This window comes from Ciona robusta, chromosome 5 (assembly GCF_009617815.1).
Source record: "Ciona robusta chromosome 5, ASM961781v2".
Lineage (NCBI taxonomy): Eukaryota > Metazoa > Chordata > Ascidiacea > Phlebobranchia > Cionidae > Ciona > Ciona robusta.
In genome coordinates this window covers 5714070-5741943 of record NC_143239.1, presented here as the reverse complement: position 1 = coordinate 5741943, position 27874 = coordinate 5714070, and the positions used below count along the sequence as shown (strand labels likewise).

The 27874-nt window shown below is 36.4% G+C and overlaps 2 protein-coding genes and 1 non-coding gene across 3 annotated transcripts; 1 reads left to right on the top strand and 2 right to left on the bottom strand.

Moving 5' to 3' along the window:
- Positions 1-162: 162 nt before the first annotated feature.
- Positions 163-13167, top strand: LOC149735968 (uncharacterized). Its single transcript, XM_089877788.1, has 26 exons — positions 163-314; positions 831-956; positions 1318-1357; positions 1755-1842; positions 2124-2234; positions 2591-2698; positions 3137-3256; positions 3611-3733; positions 4119-4238; positions 4774-4896; positions 5255-5371; positions 5651-5770; positions 6158-6274; positions 6560-6655; positions 6887-6974; positions 7528-7661; positions 7961-8083; positions 8412-8534; positions 9055-9177; positions 9426-9548; positions 9849-9971; positions 10317-10439; positions 11036-11206; positions 11732-11935; positions 12225-12386; positions 12778-13167. The coding sequence occupies exons 1-26, from the start codon at positions 247-249 to the stop codon at positions 12825-12827; spliced, it is 3024 nt and encodes a 1007-aa protein (XP_089733914.1). The 5' UTR covers positions 163-246; the 3' UTR covers positions 12828-13167.
- Trnar-ucu (transfer RNA arginine (anticodon UCU)) lies at positions 4320-4393 on the bottom strand. Its single transcript has one exon. It is a non-coding gene; the product is annotated as a tRNA-Arg (tRNA).
- Positions 13168-13530: 363 nt separating the features above from the next.
- LOC149735967 (uncharacterized) lies at positions 13531-27453 on the bottom strand. Its single transcript, XM_089877783.1, has 16 exons — positions 26914-27453; positions 25847-25987; positions 24775-24984; positions 24220-24447; positions 23656-23808; positions 22938-23133; positions 21256-21488; positions 20912-21078; positions 20392-20576; positions 19135-19196; positions 17774-18127; positions 16739-17278; positions 16334-16518; positions 15381-16120; positions 15020-15181; positions 13531-14683 (listed from the first exon to the last, which is right to left on the bottom strand). Exons 1-16 carry the CDS (start codon positions 27037-27039, stop codon positions 14574-14576), a joined length of 3792 nt encoding a protein of 1263 aa, XP_089733909.1. The 5' UTR covers positions 27040-27453; the 3' UTR covers positions 13531-14573.
- Between the last annotated feature and the right edge of the window lie 421 nt (positions 27454-27874).

Genomic DNA, 27874 nt, shown 5'->3' with positions numbered 1-27874 from the left:
ATTTTCTAGAAAAACAAATAATCAATTAAAGTTTAATTTGTAAAAAGCGCTCTGCCGAACGGTAGTTCAAAAACACCACAATCAAAAATAGCTTTAATTTCAATTTGGCTTAATTTTCGTCATTCAGACGCATTTCGTCAATAGCAACTAATCGTACATTGTTCGTTAGCGAAAGGGGCTCTATATAAGAGTTATACTTCTTGAAAAGTTTCGTTATTCTAGCTGCTGGGACACTACGAATTCAGCATGAAATTGTTCAGCCTTATCCTCGTGACCGCCGTCTTGATTGGCACAATGGCTCCGGGAACAGACGCGTAAATATGCATTAAAATTTAGATTTCTGACGTCAAACTTATAGAACCATTTTAGTTCAGATAAAAGAGCAACAAAATTTACTGCAGTGTGCTATATAGTCTGGTCGAAATCCAGTCATTGATAAATATAAACTTATGTATTAGTTTTAAGTACTGTAATGTTTTCGGCATGTATATTTATTTTTATCACTTCATCAGTGTTCTACAGTGACTGCCTAATTTTAAGCAAAAGCTCTTGTGTTAAAACGACAAGAACTTGACTTTAACATGTCGACTAAATTTGATTAGACTGACTATTATATACAGTAGGGTGGGGGAAGATGGTTCACCTTTGCATTACATTTTCTCGTCTAATTTGGTACCAAACAAAAATCCTTTAAAGAATTATAGAACCGTATATCCTTACGACTTTCATAGACCGTTGTTAATTGTTCATAAAACGTTTAGGATATTTGTATATTATGTGCTAAAAGCGTTCTATCTTACCCCACAGTACTAAATGAAGAATTTTTTCAGGTTCTTTTCCTCGATCGGCAATTTTTTTGCAAACGCAGGAAAAGCGATTTGGCAAGCCGGGGGAGACGTAGTTGAGATTATCGCTGATGATGTTTTTGACGTTCAGCTAAATGTTCCGGATAAAGGGTGAGCAAAACTAAATTACTAGTAAATTTGACTGCGCACATTTTCTCATAAAGTAACACACATGGTAACTCGTACTCTGGCACGAGGTGTATGCATAGCCGTTTTTTTTTAAGTTTCATTCATTTATTCATTCTTTCCAACTGCATAGTAATTTGTTTTAAATAAAAATATTAAATACTCAATGTAAGTTAATCGTATATATATCAATCACGCTTTTAATTATAGTTATATATGTGGGTTATTATTTTTTGGATCGTTTTTTATTTTTTTATTTATGGCTGATAATTTGGACTTCGTTATCTTCTTTAAAGCAAAAAATAATAAATCATGTTATGTTCATACATTGTATAAAAAACTACAGAACAAACGAATGTGGAGATTACAAAAAGAAGAATTCTGAGGTACGTTTTATACTTAATTGCCTCACTACCGCAATATGTTTATTCTTTCCCATGTATTTTGATGGAACTTTCGTGATTTTAAAATAAAACAAAATTAACACTTTCGCCAATAAGTGAAATATTTTAACAGCCAACTAATCGCACAATAAAATGCTATATATTTTGTTCTGTGGGGTCAGATGGGACACCTTTTGCACATAATATTTAAATATCCCGATCGTGTCTTGAACAAATAACAACGGTCTATTGGAGTCGTGGGGATACGGTTTGATAATTCTTTGACTGTTCTTCGTTTACTACCAAATGGGTTGTAAACAGAATGAAAACATGGACCATCGTATACTCTAACCAACTATCGTTAGGAGCTGTTTAAAAGAAGCATTTCTGTATTTTCTAGACCAACTTCATGGGCTTCAGCGGCTACGATTATTACTACGAATGCTGTGGGGGTTGGCAATACGATTCGAGAAACCGATGTCTTGTTCGTAAGTCCTTGTTTTGTGCATTTTGTATAACTCTTTTACTGTCGCCGTCCAAAATGAATGTGGAAAATAAAGAATTAACAATAATTAAGCTTGTAACGGTCACGCCTTTTATCCAAAACGTTTTTTCTTTTTCTGTTTTATCAATAAGCGTGTTTTAACAACTGTTGTTTTACCGTTACTGCCCGTCTTTTTCGTTTTTTTTTTAAGTTTATCGATCTTCGTTTTAAATTTACCGAACGTTATCGAAGTGGCACTTTTTTTATTCATTTATTCATCTTTAGCGATATGTTCCGGATCCCGCGCATGTGGTAGCAGAGGAAAATGTAAAACATCGCCTGGAAACTGCGAGTGTTACAGTGGATATACGGGGTCAAGCACTGGGTGCAATACTTGTAAGTAAACTACTCCTATATAACTTGACTTGTTTGTATAACTGAATAAAATAATGTGTCTGATTTGTCTTTATAGACGTTCTATTCTGTAGGGGTAAGGTCCGTGAGGACCTAGGATTTAGGCCAGATTTGGCCTATTACCCCCTTATAGACATTATAACACGGATGTTCTTTTTCATGCACCGTTTGTGTTCTCTTATTAGTTACGTGAATTAATATATAATATATATCTAGTCCACGGCCTATACCTCTAGTAGGCCGTGTCTAGTCCCATTAATGCTTTGTTTTTTAAACTTATATTTCACAACAAAGATTTGTCGCATTCACAAACCGTCTGATCTTGATTCTTTTTGCAGATGTTTGCCTGTATTCTTACGACTGTGGGAACCGCGGTACGTGCACCGCCGCTAACACATGCACTTGTAAAGCCGGTTACAGTGGCATAAATGTCGGATGCACCACAGGTAAATAAAACTTACACTCATTTATTTAAATAAAACAAAAACGGAAGTACTTTAATTGAGAAACTTGAGAATGTCGTTTGTAATTAAAATTTAATCGTGATTTGTTTAAACAACGTGTAAAAAAGGCATTATTTTTTATTTCAATTTCAGCCTATAGTAGGGCGAGGAAAGATGGGACACCTTTTCATTATTTGTTTTTCGTCCCATTTGGTAGTAAACATTTAAAGAATTATTAAACCGTATCCTCACGACTCCTATATATAGACCGTTGTTTATTGTTTAAAACACGATCAGGATATTTGGATATATTATGTGCTAAAGGTTTCCCATCTTACCCCACCCTACTATACTAAATTTTGCCTAGAACATGTCGCAGATGAATGTTTCAGATTTGAACAACAGGTGTTTTAACAACGAATCTTAATTGTATCTCTACAGATGTGAACGAGTGTACATCAGGCGCGCATAACTGCGACCATACTTGCACAAACACCGTAGGATCCTTCACTTGTAGCTGTAACTCCGGTTACCAACTAGTCGGTGGAAACAAATGCGAAAGTATGTGGCATTTTTTAGTTTAAAATCCGAAAATACGTAAAAATATTTTATTGTTATAGTAACTATTTTTAACTTGGGTGACGTGCTATGGCGTAAGCCGTAAACCATACGCAGGGACTTCGGATTTAGGCCATAATTGGCTGGTTGCAATCTCATTAGGAAAACTTTGGTTTAAAAAAAATAACCATTCGCTTGTTTTATAAACCTCGGATTAACCTTCTGATATCACTTAACATGATTTTAGTTTTAAACTGAATCGTTCGAGATGAAAATCATATTCTTCATATAGGCTGCGCCATGTTTATTATAAACTATCGACAATCCTATACTTTGACGTTTTAATTTATCACACAGACATCAATGAGTGCACTGCAAACACGCATAACTGTGCCCATGTATGTACTGACAACACACCAGGTTTCACATGTTCATGCAACTCTGGTTACTCTTCACTTAACGGCGGAGTTACATGTACCGGTGAGAAGTATATTCTAACTTACTTCAACTAAATACAACTCGACTACTATGAGTTAATTCAAATAAATTTGGTTTTTAATTTTTGGCTTTAGCAGCCGCACGTTTTTTGACACTTTTTTAACACGGAATCACATGTACTGGTGAGAATTTCTTTTAAGTATATTCTAATCTACTTTAATTAAACACAACTCAATATGAGGTAAATTATATAAATTTTGTGTTTTTATGTGTGGCTTTAGTGCTTTTTTGAGACTTTTGAGTATAGTTGTAGCTCAAACCTTGGTCTTATAACGACTGTTAAATATTATTTGTTTACTATCAAGAGTACGAGAAAAGTCGGTGTTTCGACGCCATTTTGATTTTTTAAATTAGTATGCTTACATAGATGTCGACGAATGTACCGCCGGTACCCACAACTGCGCTGAGACATGCTCCAACACAGCCGGGTCGTTCGAGTGCAGTTGTCCAAGCGGAATGACTCTTATCAACGGAAAAGATTGCGAAGGTACACGGCATATTGTCTCTGCCGGGACTCGAACCCAGAACGTCTGGAACAGAATTCCAGCGCGCAAAACAAACAAATTATCATCCCTGCCGGGACTCGAACCCGGAACCTCTGGATTAGAAGTCCAGCGCGCTAATCCATTGCGCCACAGAGACGACTACACTTCAGTACCGCAGTAGTTCGATTATAACAACATGGCAATTAAAACAACTACTACCAAGCGTGACATCCTAATCCCCTTAAGTTTCCTGGTTTCACCAAACAAACGAACGTACTTTTTACCCAATAGCTTTACCTCGCTGTTTCTACATATAAATAACCTATTCATCGCGACCGCATAGTAGTTTGCATATTTACCTTAAACCCAGTCACCAGTAAAAATTATCGGCCACACAGACAAAAACAATCACCCACAAAGTCACTATACGTGCCCACTCGACATAAGGTGCATGAAACAAAAAATCCGTGTTATAACGACTGTCATTTTCCGGCCATGTGAGGATAAAGCAAGTTACATTCGTTCATTTATACACAGACAAAGACGAATGCCAGCTCGGAACTCACCAATGCGAGTCTGGGTGTGTCAACAACCATGGTAGTTACAGCTGTTCCTGCCCAGCGGGTTACAACGTTGCCTCAGACGGATTCGCATGCGAAGGTAAGACGCTTTTTAGTTAAAACGGCCGCAAAAGCTCGTGTATGTTATCAAATGATTTTACTGTTACTGTGAGGTGAGATAGATACCTTTATAGAACCTTGAGGTTACGGTTATATAATTATGTAAATATACTTTGTTTACTCCCAAATGGGACGATAAAGGAGAATGAAAACATGGACCATCTTACCCCAACTTACAGTTATAAACAACTGTAGTCTATATGCGTCAAATAAACGGCGATAAGAATTTAAAAACCGTATGCTTACGACTCCACGATCAGCCTATTTGTTTGTTTTAGTGAGTTGTCCTATCCCACCCGCAGTACTATACAATTTAAATAACTCAGAATTATTTTTAGACGACAACGAATGCGATTCTAACCCTTGCGGAATCCACACTTGCAACAACAATGAAGGATCGTATACTTGCACATGCAACACCGGCTATCATTCATCTACTACCACTGCATGTGTTGGTGAGTATGGCTTGTACAACTTGTCAGCAATCCATTACAAAAAAAATCACGCACGAATTTACTTATGTGATAACTCATAAAACTGGCACGATGGTGTATTATATATAGGACACCCGTGTTATAACGACTCGATTCTCCGCCACGTGAGGATAAATTAGGTAAATTCATTCATTCATTCAAGAGTTTTTATATAAACTGTCCCAACAACCCACCGGGTATGTATATGTTGACATTTAATCTTCAGTCTCTTATTAATACAAATTTACAATCTTGTTCCAGATACCAACGAATGCGTAAGTGGACATGAATGTGACCAACAATGCACAAATAACGAGGGTTCATACACTTGTTCATGCGGTAGTGGTTACTTACTGGACTCAAACGGCAAAGCATGCAACGGTAAGCACAACATATAAATGTTATAGTAGGCTATGATACAATATTTGTGTATGCTTGGCACGGGACCAGGGTGTTATGCTAGCTTAACGTATTACCTAATTGCGTATAAAGGATATGGATCTTTGCTTATATATTCAAAGAGATAAATACAAAATATGTATCAAGGTATGGTAGGGTGGGGGAAGATGGAACACCTTTTCATTTAGTTTTCTCTTATCATTTGGTAGGAAACAAAGAACGTTCAATAAATTATAAAACCGTATCTTTACGACTTCCACAGACCGTTGTTAATTGTTTAAAACACGATCAGGCTATTTGGATATTATTATGTGTTAAAGGTGTCCCATCTTCTCTCACTATATATGAACGTAGTGTTGCCTTTTTTAGATATCAACGAATGCGACAACAACCCGTGCCACCTCCAAGCCGATTGTGGCAACACTGATGGTTCTTTCACCTGCGCTTGTTTCGAAGGTTACCTGGGTGATGGTTTCAACTGCCAACGTACGTACATATTGGCAGTATTGCCGGTCAAAAATATAGTATAGCTCAGTATTTCCGAAAGCGAACGCCCACTGATTTAGCAAAAGCTCTTGGCAGGCCCAAAAGAGTAACACAGCAAAATTGTTTAAAATGTGTGTCCAACTAAAATGTTATACAATGGTGTTAATACTTAATTTACAATCTGCTATAAAAGGAACGAAACTAGAGTTCATACGGACACTCAGACCAAATTGCGCCACCTTTTCACTATATGCGCGCTAACAATATTAATTGTTTTTAATTCAGCAATTTGCGAGTACAACTGCCTTAACGGTGGAGAATGCGTTGAACCGAACACCTGCCAATGTACTGAACGTTTTCAAGGCCCAGTGTGCGCAGAACGTAAGTTAATTAGATCAGCGGTCGTATATGGCGACCACATTAGGCTAACTTTACGTTTAATTATTAGACTTTCTTTACAATGGCAATATAACAATAAAACCTAATTCAATTAATATAACGTACGAGTAGGCGTCCGTGTAATTAGATTAATTATACACTGTATTGTTTTACCGCTTTGCGTTTCCAAAGGTAGCAGTTATTTAATGTTTTAATTATTCCCGGTTTTAACAGCTGTTTGCGATGAATGCGTCAACGGCGTTTGCGTTGCGGAAACCGATGTGAACGTATGCTCATGCAGCGAAGGGTACAAAGGCACCAGGTATGTGCTGTATATTCAAATCAATTTCGTTTCAAACTTAGGTCTTTCTTACTATGGCTCTTATAATATACAAAGTAACATACATGGTAACTCGTAAGCTGGCGTGTGGTGTATTAACACATGTGTTATAACGACTGTCGTTTCCGCCACGCGGGGATATAGAGCAAGTTACAGTCATTCATATACACTTATAAACGTGGAAAAAAACTCTTCAAGCTATAAGTTTTAATCAATTTTAGCCTGAACTAAACATTACATTCCGCCGTATTGTGTTTAATAAGGAAGACATACACCTGACATCTTAATTTTCTACAGCGCGAGACACGCACATTAGAGACCAATATACATATGCCTGTAACAATATAAATATAATAAATTATTGAATTCGTAACCGCTAAGTTTTCCGTGAATCTGACCCTGATCCCTCAGTACTTACGAAGTTGGAGCATTCTGGTAACGAAATAATTAAAATCCAACGAATACCGAAACAAAAAAGAAATATAGAATTAAGTCTTTCGTACACCCACCTTATGCTTGTACCTTTCGTATTCAGCTGCTCCGAAGATATTGATGAATGTACTGAAGAGACCCACAGATGTTCTGACATCTGCATCAACACGGTCGGTAGCTTTGAATGCGACTGCCCTGCCGGTTACAAGCTTGATGACACCGGCTTCACTTGCACAGGTAAAGGAACCACTATAGCGAATAAGCTAAATTATCATAAATGTAACTTATTTATTCTCGGGTAGCGGAGCAACGACAGCAGTTGTTATGACACGGGTGTTCTGTTTCATACACCTCGTGCCCGCTTACGAGTTACCACGTATGTTGCTTCGTGGGTAATTAGATACGTTTATTATATGTTAAATTAGACGAGAAAACAATATAAAAAGGTGTGCCATCTTCCCCCACCCTACTATACACGCCGTATTATATACGTTTTTGATAATACGCTGATTGTTACGATTTACTATTTGTTGTAGACCACAACGAATGTGAGGGCGACGACCATGGTTGTGACATTTGCTTCAACCTTATTGGAAGCTACCACTGTGTGTGTGAGCTTGGGTATCAACTTATTGCACCAGAAAACAAGAAGTGTGAAGGTACATTTAGTAAATTACTGTGAAAATAAACAAATATTCAAAAAATGTTTTTGTAGTAAATATGAAATTATTATGTTTTATTGTGTATGCTACTCTTTAAGAGTGAAACGACCTTGGATTTAGGCTTAACAATAATATATGGTGTAACCTTAGTGTAACGTTATATGTTTAGAAGTAGGCTATATCGTTGCAGATTTTTGGCCATACCCTTTAAAAGTTTTGTAAGATTTTCATTAATCAAATTGCGGCTTTTTAACATTCAATCAAATAAAAAAAATTCAGAGAAAACTTTAAGTAAAACACTAATTTTTACAACAATATATTTCAGATACCGATGAATGTACCATAGAAACTGACATCTGTGAACAAGTTTGCATCAACAAACCGGGTGGCTACGACTGTGACTGCAATGTAGGTTATCAACTTGAAGGGGATGAGTTTAACTGCGAGGGTGAGTTTCATTATTTTGCGCCTTTTTACCTAAAATAAGGAGTTTTCTTCAATTGGTCATTTCTATAGTGAGTAAATATATATATGTTGCTTATTATATATATATGTCGTTTAGCTAGCTATTATTTAGCCTAGCTTTTTTAATGCTCGTTTGTGGCTAGAATAATATAGTAGGGTGGGGGAAGATGGGACACCTTTAGCACATAATATCCAAATTTCCTGATCGTATTTTAAACAATTAAGAACGGTCTATAAAAGTCGTGGGGGTATAGTTTTATAAATCTTTGAATGTTTTTTGTTTACTATTAAATGGGATGAGAAAATAGAGTCAATATGTGTCCCATCTTCCCCCACCCTACTGTATATAGCCAAAATACCAGGTAAATCTGTAAAAGCATTCATTTCAAAGCGTAACGTATACAAGGGTGTTGGGGTAACGAGCCAAATCTGACCTAAATCCCAGATGCACTGTGGCTTACACAGAATTTGTGGCTTTCATTTAACTCAACTCTTTACTACAGACGTTGACGAATGTGCGATGTCTACACACAACTGTGACCACGGATGCTCCAACACCGACGGTTCATTCACATGCTTCTGTGATAACGGGTACGAGCTTGGGGAAGACGGAGCGTCTTGCTTGGGTACGTGGGATTATTAGATACAGGTGGCAACACCTTGCTTATAAATTAATTGTCAAGCGCAGTGCTAGCCCCTAACATACAGGTTGTATACGAAGCTCGATGCTGCTACCACGCGTTGGACAATTTTAACAGCAATTGCTACAGCCCACCAAGTAACAAAAACAGAAAAAATACACTTGTTTATACATTCCTATATTTAATAATTTATACATGCATGCATTTTGTAATTCGTTCATTTATACTTCAAGATATTAACGAATGCGAGTTGAACACTCACGATTGCGAACACACATGCAACAACAATGTTGGATCTTATGTTTGCGAGTGTAATGCTGGATATTCTCTCATGGAAAATGGAGCCTCGTGCGAAAGTAAGTTTTAGGAGTTGGAAACTAAGTTCGAGAAATTGTGTTCTGGGTGACTTCGGTTCGTCTTTTATGTTTTATGGCAAGACGAATACCGTCAACACACATAGTATTCTATATTTTCCGATATAGTGTTTGGAACAATTAACATCAACGTGCTTTTGAAGTCGAGAGGATAGTATACGTTTATGTAACCTCGAAACTCTTTGTTTACTACCAAATAAACTATAAAAATGACTAACCATCTTACTTTAAAACAACATCAGTTTTAAACCTATATTTTTAACCAAGTTCTATATATTATAGACATCAACGAATGTGAGCTTGGTACACCTTGCCACGCTGAGTTGGGGATCTGTGACGACACCATTGGAAGTTATGAATGTTCTTGTGTTGAAGGTTACCATGGCGATGGTGTTGATTGCACCGGTAAGCATAGTTATAAGTATGTAGTCTATCATACAGTATCGTGGGGTAATAAGATACGAAACCTTTAGCACTTAATATCCCATATTTTTAAATCGGGTTTTTAAAAACGATCTTCTAGAGTCGTGAGGCTACGGTTATAAAATCCTTAGAATGTTCTCTGTTTATAGAGAATGCTGGAAAATGTACAAATTTATCCTAACCGACTATATTTAGATTACTTTGACACGCATCTTTGCAATTTTATTTCGTCTTTGAGAATGTCGTCTAAGTTTTTAATTAAATGTGTTTTTTTTTAATGTTTTGTTTAAATGTATTTTATTCAAATTTATTTTTCCCTCTTACCAGACATCGACGAATGCGAAACCGAAACACATGATTGCCACCACAACTGTGAGAATAACCCAGGTTCCTTCGATTGCAGCTGCGAGGAAGGTTTCCATCTTACTGAGGATCTAAAGACCTGCAGGGGTAAATTGATAATATGAAAATATTACTTATTTATATAGTAAGGTGGGGGAAGATGGGACACCTTTAGCACATAATATCCAAAAATCCTGATCGTGTTTTAAACAATTAACAATGGTCTATAAGAGTCGTGAGGATATAGTTTTATAAATCTCTAAATGTTTCTTGTTTACTATTAGATGGGATGAGAAAATAGAGTCAAAAGGTGTCCCATCTTCCCCCACCCCACTATATGTATAAAGCAAACGGTGTATAAAGTTTTCACGAGGATGATGTATGCTAATTCAATGCTTTACCATGTATACAAGTCAGGGCACATAGTTTAAAAATGTATCAATTGTTTACCATACACCTAAAAAATCTGCAATAATGATCAAGTGGACAACACAAACACCAGCATTCATACGAATATCGTTGCCGCCACGCGAGAATTAATAAGTTACATTCATTCATACATCCAATACTGGTGGTCTCGAAAAAGAACTCTCAAAACTAATAAATCTGCCAAAATACTGATACGACCTATATGTATTATAAATGTGGGTTGTGTTTTAAAACCATATTTTTCTATATCAATAACTAACCTTGTTTTTGATTAGAAATCGTCAACTTATGGACCGTCAGTCGCACCGGATGTCCTTGTTATTGGGATAAAACAAGAACCGCTGATTGTGCTTGTTGCATCGAAGGTGGATGCCAATGTACATCCAAGAACCCCAATAAGTGCGTACAGTGTGGTTATGGAGAGGACTGCAAGTATGATATTATGGGTGAGTTCAGAGTGGAGTTGTTAATGTGTCTATATATATAGTACGGTGGGAGGATTGGGACATGTTTAGCACATACTATCCGAATATCCTGATCGTGTTTTAAACAGTTAACAACGGACTATGGAAGTCGTTAAGATGGCATATGGTTTTATATTTCTTTGGATGTTTTTTGTTTAATACTAAATGGGACGAGAAAATAGAGTTAAAAGGTGTCCCATCTTTCCCCACCCTACTGTATAACCATAAAGTAAGTGTTCGGCGCACTAAATTAAACGTTCTTGGTAAATTTACAGTGTTTAAATAAGTGTGGTAAGTCACTCGACCAGACTATACGGGTTCGAGGCTCGAGCTACCATCAATAAGTTAATTCGTAAGCGGGCACGAAGTGTTTGAAAAAGAACACCTGTGTTATAACGACTGTCGTGCCCCTCCACACCGGGGCAAATCTGTCCTCATTATTGTATTTTAGGAGGTAAATAAAATTATGTTATGCTATGTCGTTGATAATTTCTGGGTTATTTTTAGAGGAGGCCGCGCCTTGCTTTTTCAACCGAACACGACGTGTCAGCAGATTGGTCACTGATTTGGTGAAACCGATGAGTTGCGACTTGAGAGGAAGATACAAAGCCAAGCAATGTGAAGGAAGCAAGTGTTGGTGCGTCAACACCATGGGACATAAAATCCCAGGAACTGAAAAATCTGGAGAACACCGACACCAACTCGACTGCGGTAAGTTCTGTACAAAGTGCTTTTTTACTAGTATATACGCGTCCGTCGTTATTGCCGAAATAGGAAAATAAAATTCTTTAACGTGATAGACCGGCCAATGCTGTAAGCAAGTATGAGGTTTATAAAATATCCCATTATCACTTCTATAACACTATCCAACCATTAAAGTAATATTCGCTGTTTTTAATCTGCCATCAACCTCACGTATTGCAACGAAAAAGGAACACATTGAATCTTAGCTTCTATAAATAGTTAATAACACATCATTTTTTTATTTTCATACCTACAGAAAACTTGTACTTCCTCAACGGCTGGACTGCCGCAGCCACCGGATGTGAATGTCCCTTTGATAAAACACGCAAGGATTGTGCTTGTTGTGCCGAAGGTGGTTGCTTCTGTGGCGAGATTGACATCCATATGTGCACACAGTGTGGTATAACTCGCAACTGCGGTAAGTTAATAGTGTTGGTTGTTTAATTAAAGCCAAAGTATTTACTGCTAAATCTCACTAAGCCAAGAGTGAGATTTTTTTTACAAAGCGTTTTAGTAGAGTGGGAAAAGACGGGACACTTAAGCACACATTGGCCAATTTTCCCACATCAAAAATATATTTCTTTTTCTGTTTTACCCAAAAGAGTTGTTTAACAGCGGTTGTTTTACCGTTACTAATACTTGTCCTTTTGCTTTTGTTAACTTGCGTTATCGTGACCGAAGCGACGAGATAAATTTCATTCGTTCATTCATTTAATAGCTATATGCAGTTTTAGCAATAAACCTAATGATTATAGGCTTTTGAAATACGGTAATATATCTATCATTTTTTTTATTTATTCATATTACAGATTCTCTCCACGAGGATTACCCACCAGATCTTCGCTTCCCGATGCTTTAGAAATCATCGAAGTGATGTAGCACACGTAGTATTTAGAGAAGTGTAACCATGTAACCGTTCGACCAAGTAGTGACTATATAGTCTTAACAAATTTCGGCACAAAAGCACTTGATTTCATATATGACTAACTCGTAGAAAACGTAACCTACAAGCTGATTCTATAGATATTAGTACATCAGGTATATTCACACACAAAAATCTGAACTAAAATCATATTGGCTTTAAAGTAAAACATATAACCTTGTCTGCAACTGATGTAGTTATATTTAACATAAAACCAGTCTTACTAATAGTGCAATAATCATTCAGTAAACTCTTGGAATAAATCATGCAAACACAAGTTGTTGTATTCTTTTTCACTAAGACTGATGCGGTATAGACCAGAAAAGCTGTATGCTAAGACTGAGGCGGTGTTGGCTAAACGCTAATATAGAACCCGCTTTCTACTTTGCAAATCAGCAATCAACGAAAAGCGAGAGGCGCTTCGTAAAGCAAAAGACGGAATGCACACAGCGGTGGAAATGTTTGATATACATAAAAACAAACAATTTTCAGAAGGTCTTGTTTACCCTTATTATTAGTTCAACTACTAAGCTAACTGTGCCTATACCCGATGTATACGTAACTAGATATATAAATTGACATTCTAATACTCACAATAGTTATAACATGTTCATTTCTATAATCAAAAGTAGATAACGCATTTAGCAGGTTTAAAATTTATTCTTTTTGAACCGGTCCAGTGTACAAAGTGATTTAGATGACGGTACACGATAATAAGGTACCTTATGTGTAGAACCGTGGGTGTACCATACATGGTAGCATACCGTGGGTGTCGAACTATAGGCGCCGAAAATAAAAACGATACAGCGAAAATTAAAAGTGCTTGGGCGACCCGTGACGTACAGTTTAAAAGGTAACCATGTACAAAGATGTTAGAATTGCCGGAGCGAAAAGGAAAGAGCAAAAAAAGTTAAAAAGAGGTGTAGCTTATACGGTGTAACGAAATTTAACCTTTAATAAAATTTTACATTGTTTGGTTGCCTGGTAATGGGATTTTTAATGCAAATTTAGGGACACCGTATAACGCTGGGTGAAAAGGCTGTTTATAATGCAACGCATAAAGAACACCAAAGCACGCACGTTTTATTGCTGCTTATTCAGGTGTTGAAACCTCATGAATTACCGATAATGTAGTTGCATTCGTTCGGCGAATCAAACACGCAGCAAAAAAAGGGAAAATATTAAAATAAAATTCGCAACACAATGATTTAGGGCGAAGTAGGACTTAATCATGGTTGGGACAACTAACGCTGCCTGAGGAGCTACAACACAATGAAACATCTTCGGCCCATTTAACAAGATAAAAATAAAATAAAAATGATTTCGGCTAAATCCGTCCAAACTCAAGAAATCGCTTTACAAATCATAGATCGCTTGCATCCTAAGGTTAACGGCAATGTTTACACAACGTTGCTCGCTTGCCTTTTAAAATGTGTAGGGCCAAATTTTTTGAATATTTTACAACAATTCTTATTCAAAAGTTGCTCTAATAATCAATGGTAATATTTAATCATTTCGCCGGCATTTCAGGGCGATGGAGTAGTACTAACTCGGTTTTAGTCATTTTGTCGTTCTAAGAAGCGGCTCCGAATTGGTGACCATATTTAACCCAAGAAACACCAAAATATACGAGTCGTCTCTTTCCAACATTTGTATAACCCTCGAACCTTCATATCAAACTAACTATTTAAGAATCTCGTCAAACTCGAGGACCAAGTCGTCAAACATTACGCCAATGTCGTCCAAGAAATTCTGTCTCGATTCGCTATTTTCTGGAGCGTCGTCTGTTGCGTCTGTAAAGAAAATGGTGGCTTTGTAAAGTACAGTACTGTGGGGTAAAATGGTATACTGTTAACACCCAAGTCTTATATTTCCTAATCGTGCTTCATTAATTAACAACGGACTTTTAGTGATGCGGGTATATGAATCTATAAATATAGGGGAATGAAAACATGTCCTATCTTACCCCACCCTACTATATATTGTTTTGTATACGGCTTATGAGTGAGAGCTATTTAGTATTTCCTTATCTTAGGTGATACCAGGTATTAACAGCAAAATTAATTTACATTTTTAAAGCTTTAAAAACAAATTTTAACAACAACAACAAAAAAAATAAGTTGTTATACCTGTTAAAGCAGTAATAAGTACTTCGTCAGGAATTGGGGGCGTGACTGTCTCCACTACTGGGTCATTACGTGGGTGGGGGGGTTTCGGGGGCGGAGGCTCGGGCTTGGTTTGTCTCGATGAGGTTTTAGGCGGCAGTTTTGGCTTAATGGCTGGGGGTGGGGCTGCGGGGTAAGAAGATAAATATTATTTATAAAAAGCGTTTTGTACTGTCCTAAAAAATTGTGTCAAAAATTTGTATTATTAATTTTTTTTTAAACTGTGCATAATATTTAGCTTGGTATTTTTTGATTGAAATTGATATTTCCATATTTTTTGCTTAAAACTTTTTATTTGAAGAAGAACTTTTAAAGAAAAACGAACCTGGCTGTGATTTTGTGGTGTAGTGATGGGAGTCAAACTGATCCTGAGTTGTTGAGTTCGGTCGTCTCTTTACTGTTCCTGTGTCCTCATCCTCTTCGAAGCACGTCCGAGGCTCCGGTGGAGGAGATTGCTGGACTATTAGGGCTGGGGGTTGGACGGGGGTGTTTTGGGGTGATATGGCGGAGGGTAATGGGGGTGGGGGTTCAAAAGCTGGGGGCGCAGGCCATTCAAACTCATCTGATGAAGAGTCGTACCGATCCATTGGAGGTGGGTGAAGTTTTGAGGAAGTGGGCTCGGAGTTCGATACCTGGGGTGATGGGGCTGACATGGGTTCTCTCTGTGGAGGCGTATGATTGACAGGTGGGGTTGGTTTGGATGGTTTGATCGGGAAAACCGGTTGCTTCTGTTTATCAATGTTATCAAGAACACTGAGGTCAAAATGCTTCCCTAGTTCCCCGTGCGAGATTTTTCTCGATTTTTCCGCCACTTGTGGGGGCTCTTGCGCAATAGGGTGCGGCTTGGGGGGCTGGGTTGGCGGCTTTTTCTGAACAGAAGGTTTCTTGGATACTTGGGGCTTAGGGGTGACTAAGGGTTTGGGGGCTGAGGCGGGGTAGGATTGTGGAGGAATAGATGATGGGGGAGATGGCTGATGTAAGGATGTTGGAGTAAAAGAGAAGTTTCCACTCTTATGAACAGGAGACGTGGGCGTCTTCACGATCTTCGCAACAGAAGACATTTTTCTGAAACAGTTTAAATTAAACTATGAAACAAAAAAAGAAGGGGATTTAAATGGTATTGTAAATTAAATTATGAAAAGCTATTTAAATCATCCCTTTTGACTATTTTTTGGCTTCCCCACTGAAGAAAAGGTTTGCATACTTTCTTTACACAAACCTTAACCCAAAATTAATCCAAATCAAATTGTTTAAAAATGCAAGATAAAATTTTCTTACCTGGTATCAGCAGGAATGGGATCCATTTTGGCTGCGAGGGATCTCACGTTGATCCTCTGTTCCTCCTCCTCTTGGTCCTCACTGATGGATGTTGTACGACGAGGGGGACTTGGTCGGGGACCCCGGGTTAAATGGGACTTTCCCACATCGGTGGGTGAATGGGATGGGGGTGTATGGGTGGGGGGCTGAAATCGGAACTTTGGATTATTTAAATTTAAAAAATTTAGGTATAAAAATGATCAGAAAAGACAAAATAGGAGTTAAATGCAGTCTGTAACAAATACTAGATTTAATCTCTTTTTTTGGAAATGTTGTTTTTTGTAGTTGTTTTAAACATTTTGTAACAAAAATCAAACAGAAATGAGTTAAAAAAGTTGATATCATTTAGTTATAAAAGCAACTTACAGTGTATGTTGGTTGTTTAAATGGCGGGGTGGGGTAGGTGGGTTGTGTATGAGTGGGTTCAGAAAATGAGGGTTTGGGGCCATTTCCCTGTTGATGTGGATGGGAGCCGTTAACTGGGGGTTTCTGGGGCTTTTGGAAAGTGTTTGGTTGCTCTGGTGATGGAGGGGCATTGTCAATGATGTTCTGTCTTCTGCTGAGAGCTTTTTGTAGCTCTAAGCTTAATCCAGGATTCTCCTTGAAAGAGGAGAAGTTCTTTTTCGGTTTCGCTTGAACAGGGGGCTTTTTAGACATTGGGGTGACTTGTTGGGGCTTTGGGGCTGGAGTGGGGTAATGTTGGGGTGGGGAATGCTGCGGGGGGCTTTCTCGCTGGTGTAGTTGCTCTTGGGGTAAGTTGGAGTACTGTTGGTAGTGTGGGGGTTGGATTTTACTAGGGGTTGGAGTTTTTTGAAATTTTTCTGGCTGTCTTTTACACAGTTGGTTAAGCTTTGTAATCGCAAGAATGATTTTTTTCTGGTGGCCGAGTCGATTTATTTTCATCACCTGCAATGCATGGTGCGTTAATCATCAATTGTGTGTAAGCTGGTACTTGGTGATATGCAGTTGCTAGCTGTTGAATCATTGGTTATTAATGTATATAGTCAGCAACTATTTGTTTGTGAAAGCATCGTACTGAGCTGCTAGGTTTGAACAACAAACAGCTGAATATTGTATGTGTTAACTGTTAATAACTAATGATTAACAGCCAACATAATATTTAAAATACACTGCATACTTGGAACATATTCTTGCTGACATTAGTAATTAAAATTAACAACATGTTTTATTTAAAGGTTAGTAAACGAAATAATATATTAAAGATTGTGAAAAAAAACTATTATTCTGTTAAGTAAATTTTAACTGCAGTCCAATAAAATGTAATATTCTGATTTTTGTTGGGTATAAATATATTTTTCCTAAAATCACCAGTTTTATGTAAAAATTATATCTTTAACTCTGACACTGGAAGAATAGCTTTAATAAAACACAACATTTTACCTGGAGGTCTTCCCAGGTTGTGTGCAGGATTTTCTCAAGCGAGTTGACGTCGTTTGAAATGAAAACTGGAACGTATTCCGTTAAACTGAGACTGCTTAGAAAATCAAACGCAGAGTTTGGGACTTCATTTATTAAGGGGCTCGTGGGGGAATCTTTTCTTAACTGGCTAACGTGGGTTGATAACTTCTTTCTATGGGCAGGTTTTGCAATTTGTATTGCTGTAAGGTCCGCTGGACTTGTGTGTGAAATTGTGGCCAAGTCGTAACCGTGTTCTATAAAGTTTGAGGTATACTGCTCGAGTCCGAACGATCGCAGCCACTTGAACACTTCCTCGTCTGCTGGGTTGAAAGCAAGCTGCAAAGTTTCATTGTGAGCGTTAAGCTTTAAAGTATAAACAGGATGTATAGACTATGGCGGCTGTTTATCATTATTCACAGAAAATGAACCAAAACAATGTGTGTGTATTGGTTCAATATTCACAAAGGTTTGAATATACATTTGCATGATTACAAATTAGAATATGCATAATACCCTGAAGATATACATTTTACACACCAAAACATGAAACAAGTTTAAACAGAAGCACACAGCGGCTAAAAAACAAATATTTTGGCTGTAAACTAGGCAAAATTTGTTGAAAAATGACTGGAATTTGATGAATTTGTAGCTTAGTTCCACTAGTACTTGGTTTTGGGCAGTGGTTACCAAATTATTGTATGCACACTAGAAGTTGTAATGTGAACTTAGCTATTTATTTGTAAACTGCATAATTTCATAAAGATGGTTTTTATATACATGTAGTTTATTTTTGAAAAAGTGTTGAGGCTTATTATTTATAGCTGGCTTTTGTTTAAAAATATTCATTAAACATATTAAGTTCTTACTGTGTATTAAACTAGCTTGTACAGTTAAATGTAGGTGTATAGGAAACTGTAGGCAGCAGAACGTGGTGTATGAGTTGATGAGGTTTAGGAACCACTGGTTAGAAAGTGAACACACCTACCTACCTAGTACTTAATGAAGCAGAAAGGATGTGGGTAATACACAGTTGAAGTAGGTTTACACTGGGTTTGTGCAAACAGCTAACTACATGTATACACTAAGAAACCTGTGCAGTGTTGCCACCAAAAAAATATAAAAAAATGTGCAACACTTTCTTTAATTTTTTGTACACAGTTAAAACTTATAAAATAAAATTTAGGATAAAAAAAAACTGGCAACACTGTATGTGTACACTTGAAATGAAATTGAATGAATAGCAGTATACGTGGCGTGCGCCTTTACACAGTCTATGCCTCTATTCAAGTGCATATGCATAACATAATAATTAAGTCGTAAAACAATATATAACAGCCACATACCTCTTTGCTGCTACGATCTACGTATGGGGCCTGTCTACTGGACTGGCTACTTTTAGTGGACACTGTAATTCGAGAACAAAAAGAGGAAATGATTAAACTGGAGCACTAATTGATTGGTAATTAACACAACGCAATATGGTCGTATGTTATGTTATAAGGGAATATATCTAACAGAGTATTCTGCAAGTAAAAAATAGGTTTTAACTACGAACAACAATTTCTAAGGTAATATTTACTTTGGGTTAGTTTGAATAAGCTGTAACTGCTAACTTAATATTTTACTTGAAACGTTAAAAGTATTATATAAAAGTAAAACAGCCTGCTGTCCTGCCTAAATGGTATTAAAGATTACACTACCTCTATTTGCTTTTAGACAAGAACTCTTTGCGTAATGCCTTTTCTAAACAGTCTGTCTCCCCCCGATCTATTCAGAAATAGTTTGCTTTTCGTGCCGAGCTGAGCACAATACTTTGAACGACTCTGCCACAGATGGGCTGTAAAATGTAAATTTAACAACTAGTTCCGTGTATATGCAGTGTGTGTGTGTGTGTGTGTGTGTGTGTGTGTGTGTGTGTGTGTGTGTGTATGTGTGTGTGTATGTGTGTGTGTGTCACAGCCTGATGATAATGTAACAAGAAATGAATGCTGAGACGATAGCAAGCATACATGATTCCTATGACCTTTCTACATATATTTATACTACAACGTAATATGCACAGGTTGCATAAGGGTGAATTTACTTTCCCTGGAAACTTATCAACTGCTGTGCTAACTGCCATTTGAATTCTGAAACCTGACATTATCACTTCAAGATACATGTTGGCTGGCATGCCTATACTTCTAAGTCTGTGTACCGATGTAGTAACCACAAACTGCTGGTAAATAATATACAATCTTCACAAAAAGTTTGGGCAAAGAAGGTATCTTTGAAATGGCCATTCTGCAGTGACATGTTTACAATAGGCATGATGAATGTTTGCACTGAGTAACACCTTCTCTCTAATATACAGCACTAGATGGGACTAATATTGACATCACACATCATTAAACAGAATTAAAAAAATTATCCCCTTGTAATCATTGTAGATAGTACACTACTGCATACATTGAAATTTTTAAATAAAAAAGGTGCAAAATAAACTAGAGTATTTAACACATTATTTAACACATTATTGTGTAACTTTAGTTTAGCAATGTTACTTAGATTTTGTGCAAAATTCACAAACGTTACTTCTACTTCAATATTTAATTATATACCTCGGCTTAGATTTTCCTTTGAAATATTATGTTGTTGGTTATTATGGGAGTTATCTGGCCAGTTTTGGCTCTGTGGTGATCTGTGTGGTAGTGGTGATACACGCTGACGACTGTAATGTGACGAAACAGTGCTTGGGGAGCTAATGGGACCGTTTGACGAATGGTCAACAAGAACATCTTCATATCTAAACATAAAAATGACTGTGGTCAAATTGAGAAATTATTGCCAAGATTTTTTCTTTAAAGGTGTTCTTTTCTTTCACACTATTATTTGGCATAGACGGTGCATTATACAAAATATTGTTACTGAACTGATTTTACCAATATATACAAACTAAATAAATTGAAATTACCATAAATTAATAAACATACACCAAATAAAACATAGTTAAGAAGCTGAATTGCAACTAGATTTTAAAATTGAGATTTATATATCGAAAAGGTCAAATTTTAAAAACTATTTACATTAATTAGGCATTTAAATTGGTCCACAGAGTTTAATATGTTTAACATATCCTACCCTGGGTTTGATATGTGGGGTTTGAGCACCCCCATGTCCTGTGTGGAGCGAGATACGGTAATTGGGGGGTTGGGGGAGGAGTTTGGGTGTGGCCGATCATTCATTTGTTGACTGTATATGACGTCATCGTAACTTGGGTTGTTTACGTTGGGGTTCACTAACATAACCTGGGGAAAGGAGGAATTCACATTAATAATTTTTATATTTAAAAAAATTAGTTTATATGTATATAAATTACAAAAAAAAATGTTATTTTGTAAAACAGTTTTTAATTTCAAAAATTTTCTCTTCCCCCACTCTACTATATACATATATGCTGTAACTGACACCTGCTGAAACATTACCTTATTTAATGCTGGTTGGGGTGTAGGGGCTCCTGAAGGGTCCACGTTTATATACTTAGGTGGGTGAGGTGGGGCTCGGTTGGTGGGGCTTACTGATACTTTCGGCCAAGGTGAAAACTGGTGGTGGTGGTTGTTATGGTGGGGTAAAACAGGGGCTCCCCCTACATTTTGAGGGGTGTTGCCGGCACCAATGCACTCGTCGTCATGCGGGTGGATACCGCTGTCGTCTGAACCTGAGTAAAAGATTTTTATGTTTTATAATAATTCTATGTTTAAATGTAGGTGAAGTAGGATAGTTAGAAGAGAATTTGTATGAAAAAATACCAAAACTTAACCAAATGTTACTAAAACTGACAAAAAAACGGCAGAATGTTTTGCACGATTAGCCTAAATACTCAAATTCGTAATTTATGTCGCTATTGTGTAAGGATAACGTAATCAATTTCCTTATCCAAGTAAACTTGAGTGTGGTCATGCAAGCGGAAGCTGACTGCATTGTTCGTGGTTGGGTTTGATTGACAATGTGTGTTATGACTATAATCTACAGGCAATGGACACACTAGCATAGTGGTATCCAGTACTGGTATATTCAATGTACCTGCTGCTTTTTACTATATTTGTACGAAAAAAAAAAAATTTTTATTACTTTTATTTATTAGTAATTTTTTTTTTAACAAATATAATGTTGTATCCGTATGCTATAAATATGAACAAAAATATTGACATCAAATTGTTTCCAATCTGTTTACAATAAACAACGTCCAACGATATATGTAATTAAATGTTTCTGAAAATTTGTGGTATTGCTTCCAAAAAATTATAAAATTTTAACATCTGCTGTACCTGTAGCTCATGCTATAAACATGGCTTAAAATTAGCAAGCCAGCTAAGTGGAGATTATACCGTTTGAAAGCATATGCCTGATGAACATTATAATCCTGTTATTCCTATATTATACACAGCAGGTAGAATAAGTGGATTATATAGATTAGGTTATACCTTTGTGAGGTATTACAGGAAAATGAACATATTGGAACATGGTACAAGGGCAGGTTATCAGTTTACCAATGTCATTTAAAACAGTTAAACAAATTTGACAAGCAAGAAGCAATTGACCGTATTTGTTTAATACTAAGTTATTTCTGCTACCAGGCATAATGTAAACAATGTTTATGGCTTATCTGGTTAGGGAATAATTCAGTCTTGCCAGATAGCAGAAACGTCGAAAAGACACTGCGTTTTATACTAAATGATCCGCTAAAAGGTTATTAAGCCTGCTGTTGGGCGTTTATACAAACAAGCATCACCAGTAATTAATGAGGTTCTGCTGGTTCCCTATGTTTAACGACTATCATTGTAACTGCACTTTAACAATGTCACCTCAGATTTTGCTAAAAATCGATACGGCCGCGCCAAACTTTTAAAGGGCAGCAAGATAGTTAGACACATATCTATGAAACAAATTTGGCCACAAGGTTTACTGGTTACTACAATGTAAAAAATTCTAGTGAGAGACCCTACCACCCCATGTTTGGTACCTATGGTGACGCTTATGGTTTTAATGTTTGACAAATATAACTGCATTTTAACAATGTTACCCTAAATTTTGCTAAAAATCAAAATCGTTACGTCTATGATATTATTTCACAATTAATTTACGCCTATAATACTAATGCACTCACCATGCAAACTTCTTTGATGTGGCTGTACATAAGCGCTGGGAAAGTACCCCACCCTTGGGGGATTTCCCGCTGACCCTTCAACCTTACCCTTCCAGTTTCCGTTTGAGTTCCGTTCGAGTAGAGTTATGATGGTTCCCTTGGTAAAGGAGAGACTCGTGGGGTCGAGCACGTTCTTGAAATCGTTAATAGCACAAACCTGGCAAAGATTCGAGTTATGAAGTGGTATGTTGTGTCTGATGATGGAGCATTTGTGGTGGGTTGTATGAGTGGGGGGACCACACGTGTTAATGCACACTTTTAACTGTGTTTTTCGGTTATTAGGACATTAAAGACAAAATCGTGGAGTTGTAGGATGTGTATAATGATGGAGCACTCAGTGTGACTTATGTTTTAGAAGGTGATTGATAATTCGTTTTTGGGTCATTTACACAAAAGTTTTTTGCCTATAAAAAATTATATATATACATAATGCATATATATATATATATATATATAGATGTATAGCCTATATTTAATAACAAATTAGGAAATAATCCAGAAAATGCAATTTTGATAAAACTGTAATAAAATTCTGTAATAACTTAGAGTGTCAAACTGTAGCACGAGAGTAAAATCCATATTTTCACTCGGATATTCTAAGTGATCGCGGTGTGGTATTGATCTTATGTGAGAGCAAATCAATAGCTAAGGTTAATAGGTGGCAGCTTGATTGAATTACTTGAACAAATCCTGGCTGGGCATCGGAGAGTATTCGCACAATTTCACGATTTACTCTTGAACTTGGTAACTTCTTGGCCAAGTCAAAGGCAGTCTGACCGAGACCGCTTCTTCTGCTTGTGTCGATTCCACAGTCGATAAGAAGCTGCACAACCTGTGAGGTGGGATATTTTTAATACTTAAAAACAAATCTAAAAATTTGGAGAAAAGACTTTAAAGCAGTGGGTCACTAACATGCTTTCAAAATATTATTTTTGTGAATGTGTGATCACAGCAGCACTACTCAGTACTCTTTATTATATATATATATTTTAATCTTTATTAAATATATATACACTTTTTATCAAAAGTGTGTAGATTATGAATTAAATGATTTCAACAATTCCAGCAACAAATTAAATGTTTCTCAGTATATCACCCCAAAAGTTGCAACAAAATATATTTTTTACAATTTTGGGCGTTACCTCAAGCTCAGGTTCACTAAACATTAAACGTGCAGGAAAAAACAATTCTCCAATATAATGGTTTTAAATTTCGCGACAAAATCACTGAATTATTCATATACCTCAAGCTTCTCATGGGCTACAGCTTCATGCAGACATGTGCCAGACGAGGTTTTCCAATTAATATTTGCCCCGCTCTGTAGAAGAAGTCGTATAACTTTAATGTGTCCGTTTCGTGCAGCTACGTGCAATGGGCTATTGGAATTTGAAAGTTCTGTTTCAAAATGTTGAACTGCGTATGATTCAATAAGTGAGATGCAGCTGCTGTTGGTTAAGAAGATTTCCACAACCTGTAGAAGGGTTAGATTTGTATGAATGATCAAAAACTTTATATTTTATGACCTGGGGGGCTCTAATGCTCTCTTTATTTCTAAAAATGTGTTTGGATTTTTTACACCACAATAACACATGGCCAGTGTAATGCTATAGTATAAATTATATAAAAAATCTTTCGTTTCTTTCTGCTTTTAGCAATTGACCTTAAATTGGACTCATAGCCTCAAATATTAAGTAATAAGTTTGTAGTCTACAAATTTCGCCCCCCAAAAAAAATTAAACAAAGCACACAGGCAAAAACACACCAAACTAACCACAGAAAACAACATTGAACTACTGACCTCATATCTTCCAAATTCACATGCTAGATCAATTGGTGTTGCCCCATCATGCCTTCGTACAGTGGGATCACCCCCATACTGCATTAACATTGCACATACCGAGCATTGGCCATACTGTGCTGCAAGGTGAAGGGGTGTTACTCCGTTTTTAGCCGGCGTGCTCGCTTTGGAACCACTCTCTAACAGTGCTGCCACTACCTCCACTTTTCCCTGTTATAAGTTTGTCAAGGTATAGGTTTGTCACTGGTTGAAAAATGAATGCAAAACAGTGATGGAGAAAAAGGTAAAACAAGACAGTTTTAATATTTACTTTATATACTTATATATATAAATAAATATATAAACAGTAAGCATTTTAACCATTATATGAGTGCATTCACCGTTTAAAGAACTATACTAGGCCTATAAGATAAATGATATACATACATCATGAATACCCAATGTTTTTGGGAAAAAAGGTTTTAAAATTTTAAATCCTGATTTTAGTCAATTCTACAGAAAAATACCGACAGTTTAAAATACAAGCCATTATAAAAGCAACAGTTTTTAAAAGTGCTTCTCTCAGTGATATTATAGACAAGCGGTTACAGGTGTTATGTAAAGATCAGCTCACTTCACGTTTATTGACCTCATGTAACGTGATATGACTATGAGTGCACTGTGGCTAAAATAACAATTTCATGTTTCAAACGTTCGCTTTCAACTGTTCCTTATGGATGTGTTGTAACTTGTAACGATGGTGAAACAGTATTGACTTAGATTTAATAACTTGAGGTGTTTATATGAATTTATTTTGCTTTCATCAAGTTGCATGCATTGTAAACAATTATACAATTAATTTTTTAGAACACAATTGTAGACCTCACTCCATTTTTCTCCAAATATATTCAGACATTAAATTTAAACACCATGAACAAACAAGGAATAGTGAAAATTTAATATACGTTTGGTCTGGTAACAAAAAACTTTTCCTATACAAGCTCAAAATAAAAATTGAAGTATTACTGATACTATAGTTTCATAAATGTGATGTATAATGATGCATGATGTGGGTTTAGTATTAGATACTAACCTTCAAGGAGCTGTAGTGCAGTGCACGCATGCCGTTAGCATCCTGGAGGTCTAGCGTGGCATTGGCATCAATAAGCAGACACACTATGTCCACGTTTGCATGTAAAGAAGCTTGGTGCAATGGGCTTAAACCTTCTTCATTCTGAAAGCAGAAAATGAATTTAAATTGCACCAAAAAAATTGAAATGCATGAAAAAATGCCCCCAAAAAAAGAATTAAAAATGCATAAAAAAATGTGTAAATTTTGTAATAGAACGAAGTTAAAAATTAAGGGAACAGATTTTAATACAGAGACTTGATAATGGTGTGGCAATGAAATCAGCTGCGGAACAATCTGTATTATAGTAAAACGAATCCTTTAGGTTCGAACATGATGCTAGAACAAGCCATTAAAGGTTGATGACTTGGTACTGGAGTCAATTTAGCGCAGTGTGTGCCACTCAATAGAGCGCGTGAGATCAAATTACCCTACATGGTTTAATCGTCAACGGGAGTGAGACCAGAAGGCCGGATATCCTGATTCATTCTCTTAAGGTTGTATTGACACAGACACAGGATGGGAAAATGTATTACGTACATTGGCGTGGGTTCAAGAGGGTGTCAAACACATTTACATGGCTATTTTTGGTGTTTGAGTAATAAAACTATTACATGACTTATAGAAGACCTAAGGGTACTTGATTTTATATTGATGTTAAAAAAATATTTTTTGTAATTTAAGAAATATATTTTTTGTAATTTGTATTTGTTTTAAAACCTGCAAATAACTGAAATATCTCATGGGATAATCAGATACTAAGTGTGCAAGTTAAATATAGGAATTTTGCTTCGTGCACTGCTGATCAAGCATATCAGACCACTGGGGTCTTAATTTAAACATAATCCTGCAGGGTAAAAGCGGGACTGTATTTAAGGAGAGAATGCTATAAATTCAAATTCTTATAAATTAAAACAAAATTATCCAATGAGGTAAAAGCAAGACTGTATGTACTGTTTATGAGAATTAAAAATGGAAAAACTATCTAGGATAAAAAAGTGGAAAAATAAAAGTTGACATTAAAAATATACCTGGAAGTTGACATTAACTTTCTTGGAAGAGCCGAGAATTTTCCCTTTCCCTTTATGCAGTATCTTCTGCACTACTGAGATATCTTGGCATTTTATCGCCTCCAACAGCTCCTCCCCTTTGCCCATTATGACCTCACAGTTGGGTCAAAGCACCATTTGTACAAGGAGAATTTGGGCGAGCGTCGTTTTCTTTTTTTTCGGCCACCAGCGATTGTGAAGTAATATCATACGAATGTCCTTGTTGCTTAAAAACCACTCTTGCCTACCACGAAATACCTGGTAAGAAAAAAAAACCACGAAACGTCAGACATCTGAAGTGCAGCACCACCAAGTCACCGCAGATGACTCACTGCAGGACAAGATTGCAATCTTCTAATCAATAAACACTTTATATTCATGTACTGTCTACACACAAAACGCAATTCAATCTATTAAAGCATCAACCTACACCCTAATTTAACAGCAATTTGGAAGAAAACCCATTAGATGCCGAATTCACTGCACAAATTACACTTAACTATAGTATAATGGTTTCCTTTTCCAAAAATACCACAACCTGTCCATAAACATTGAAGGCACAGAGATCAAAGTTCTTTATACAACCTTATTTTATGTTTTAATTTTTTAATATAAATTTAAACCACTACGTACCCATAAAAACTTTTAAAAAAGTGTGGTTCAACTATATATATTCATTTTATAAAAAAATTATGTTCAAAAATAAGACATTATATATAATTTTTAATTGAAAGATTTATAAAAATTTTTATATATATACATAACTCAAATTTTGAAATGTTGAATTTTATTTTTATTTTAACAAAGTTTTTAGCTAACAAGGTACTTCATAATACTGGCACGGTAGGCAGCCATAAATTACTTTCTACTATTAATGTAGACATTCTTACAGCCAAAGTCTGGGTATATGGCTAAGCTAACATTTCATACTGGGTTATAATAA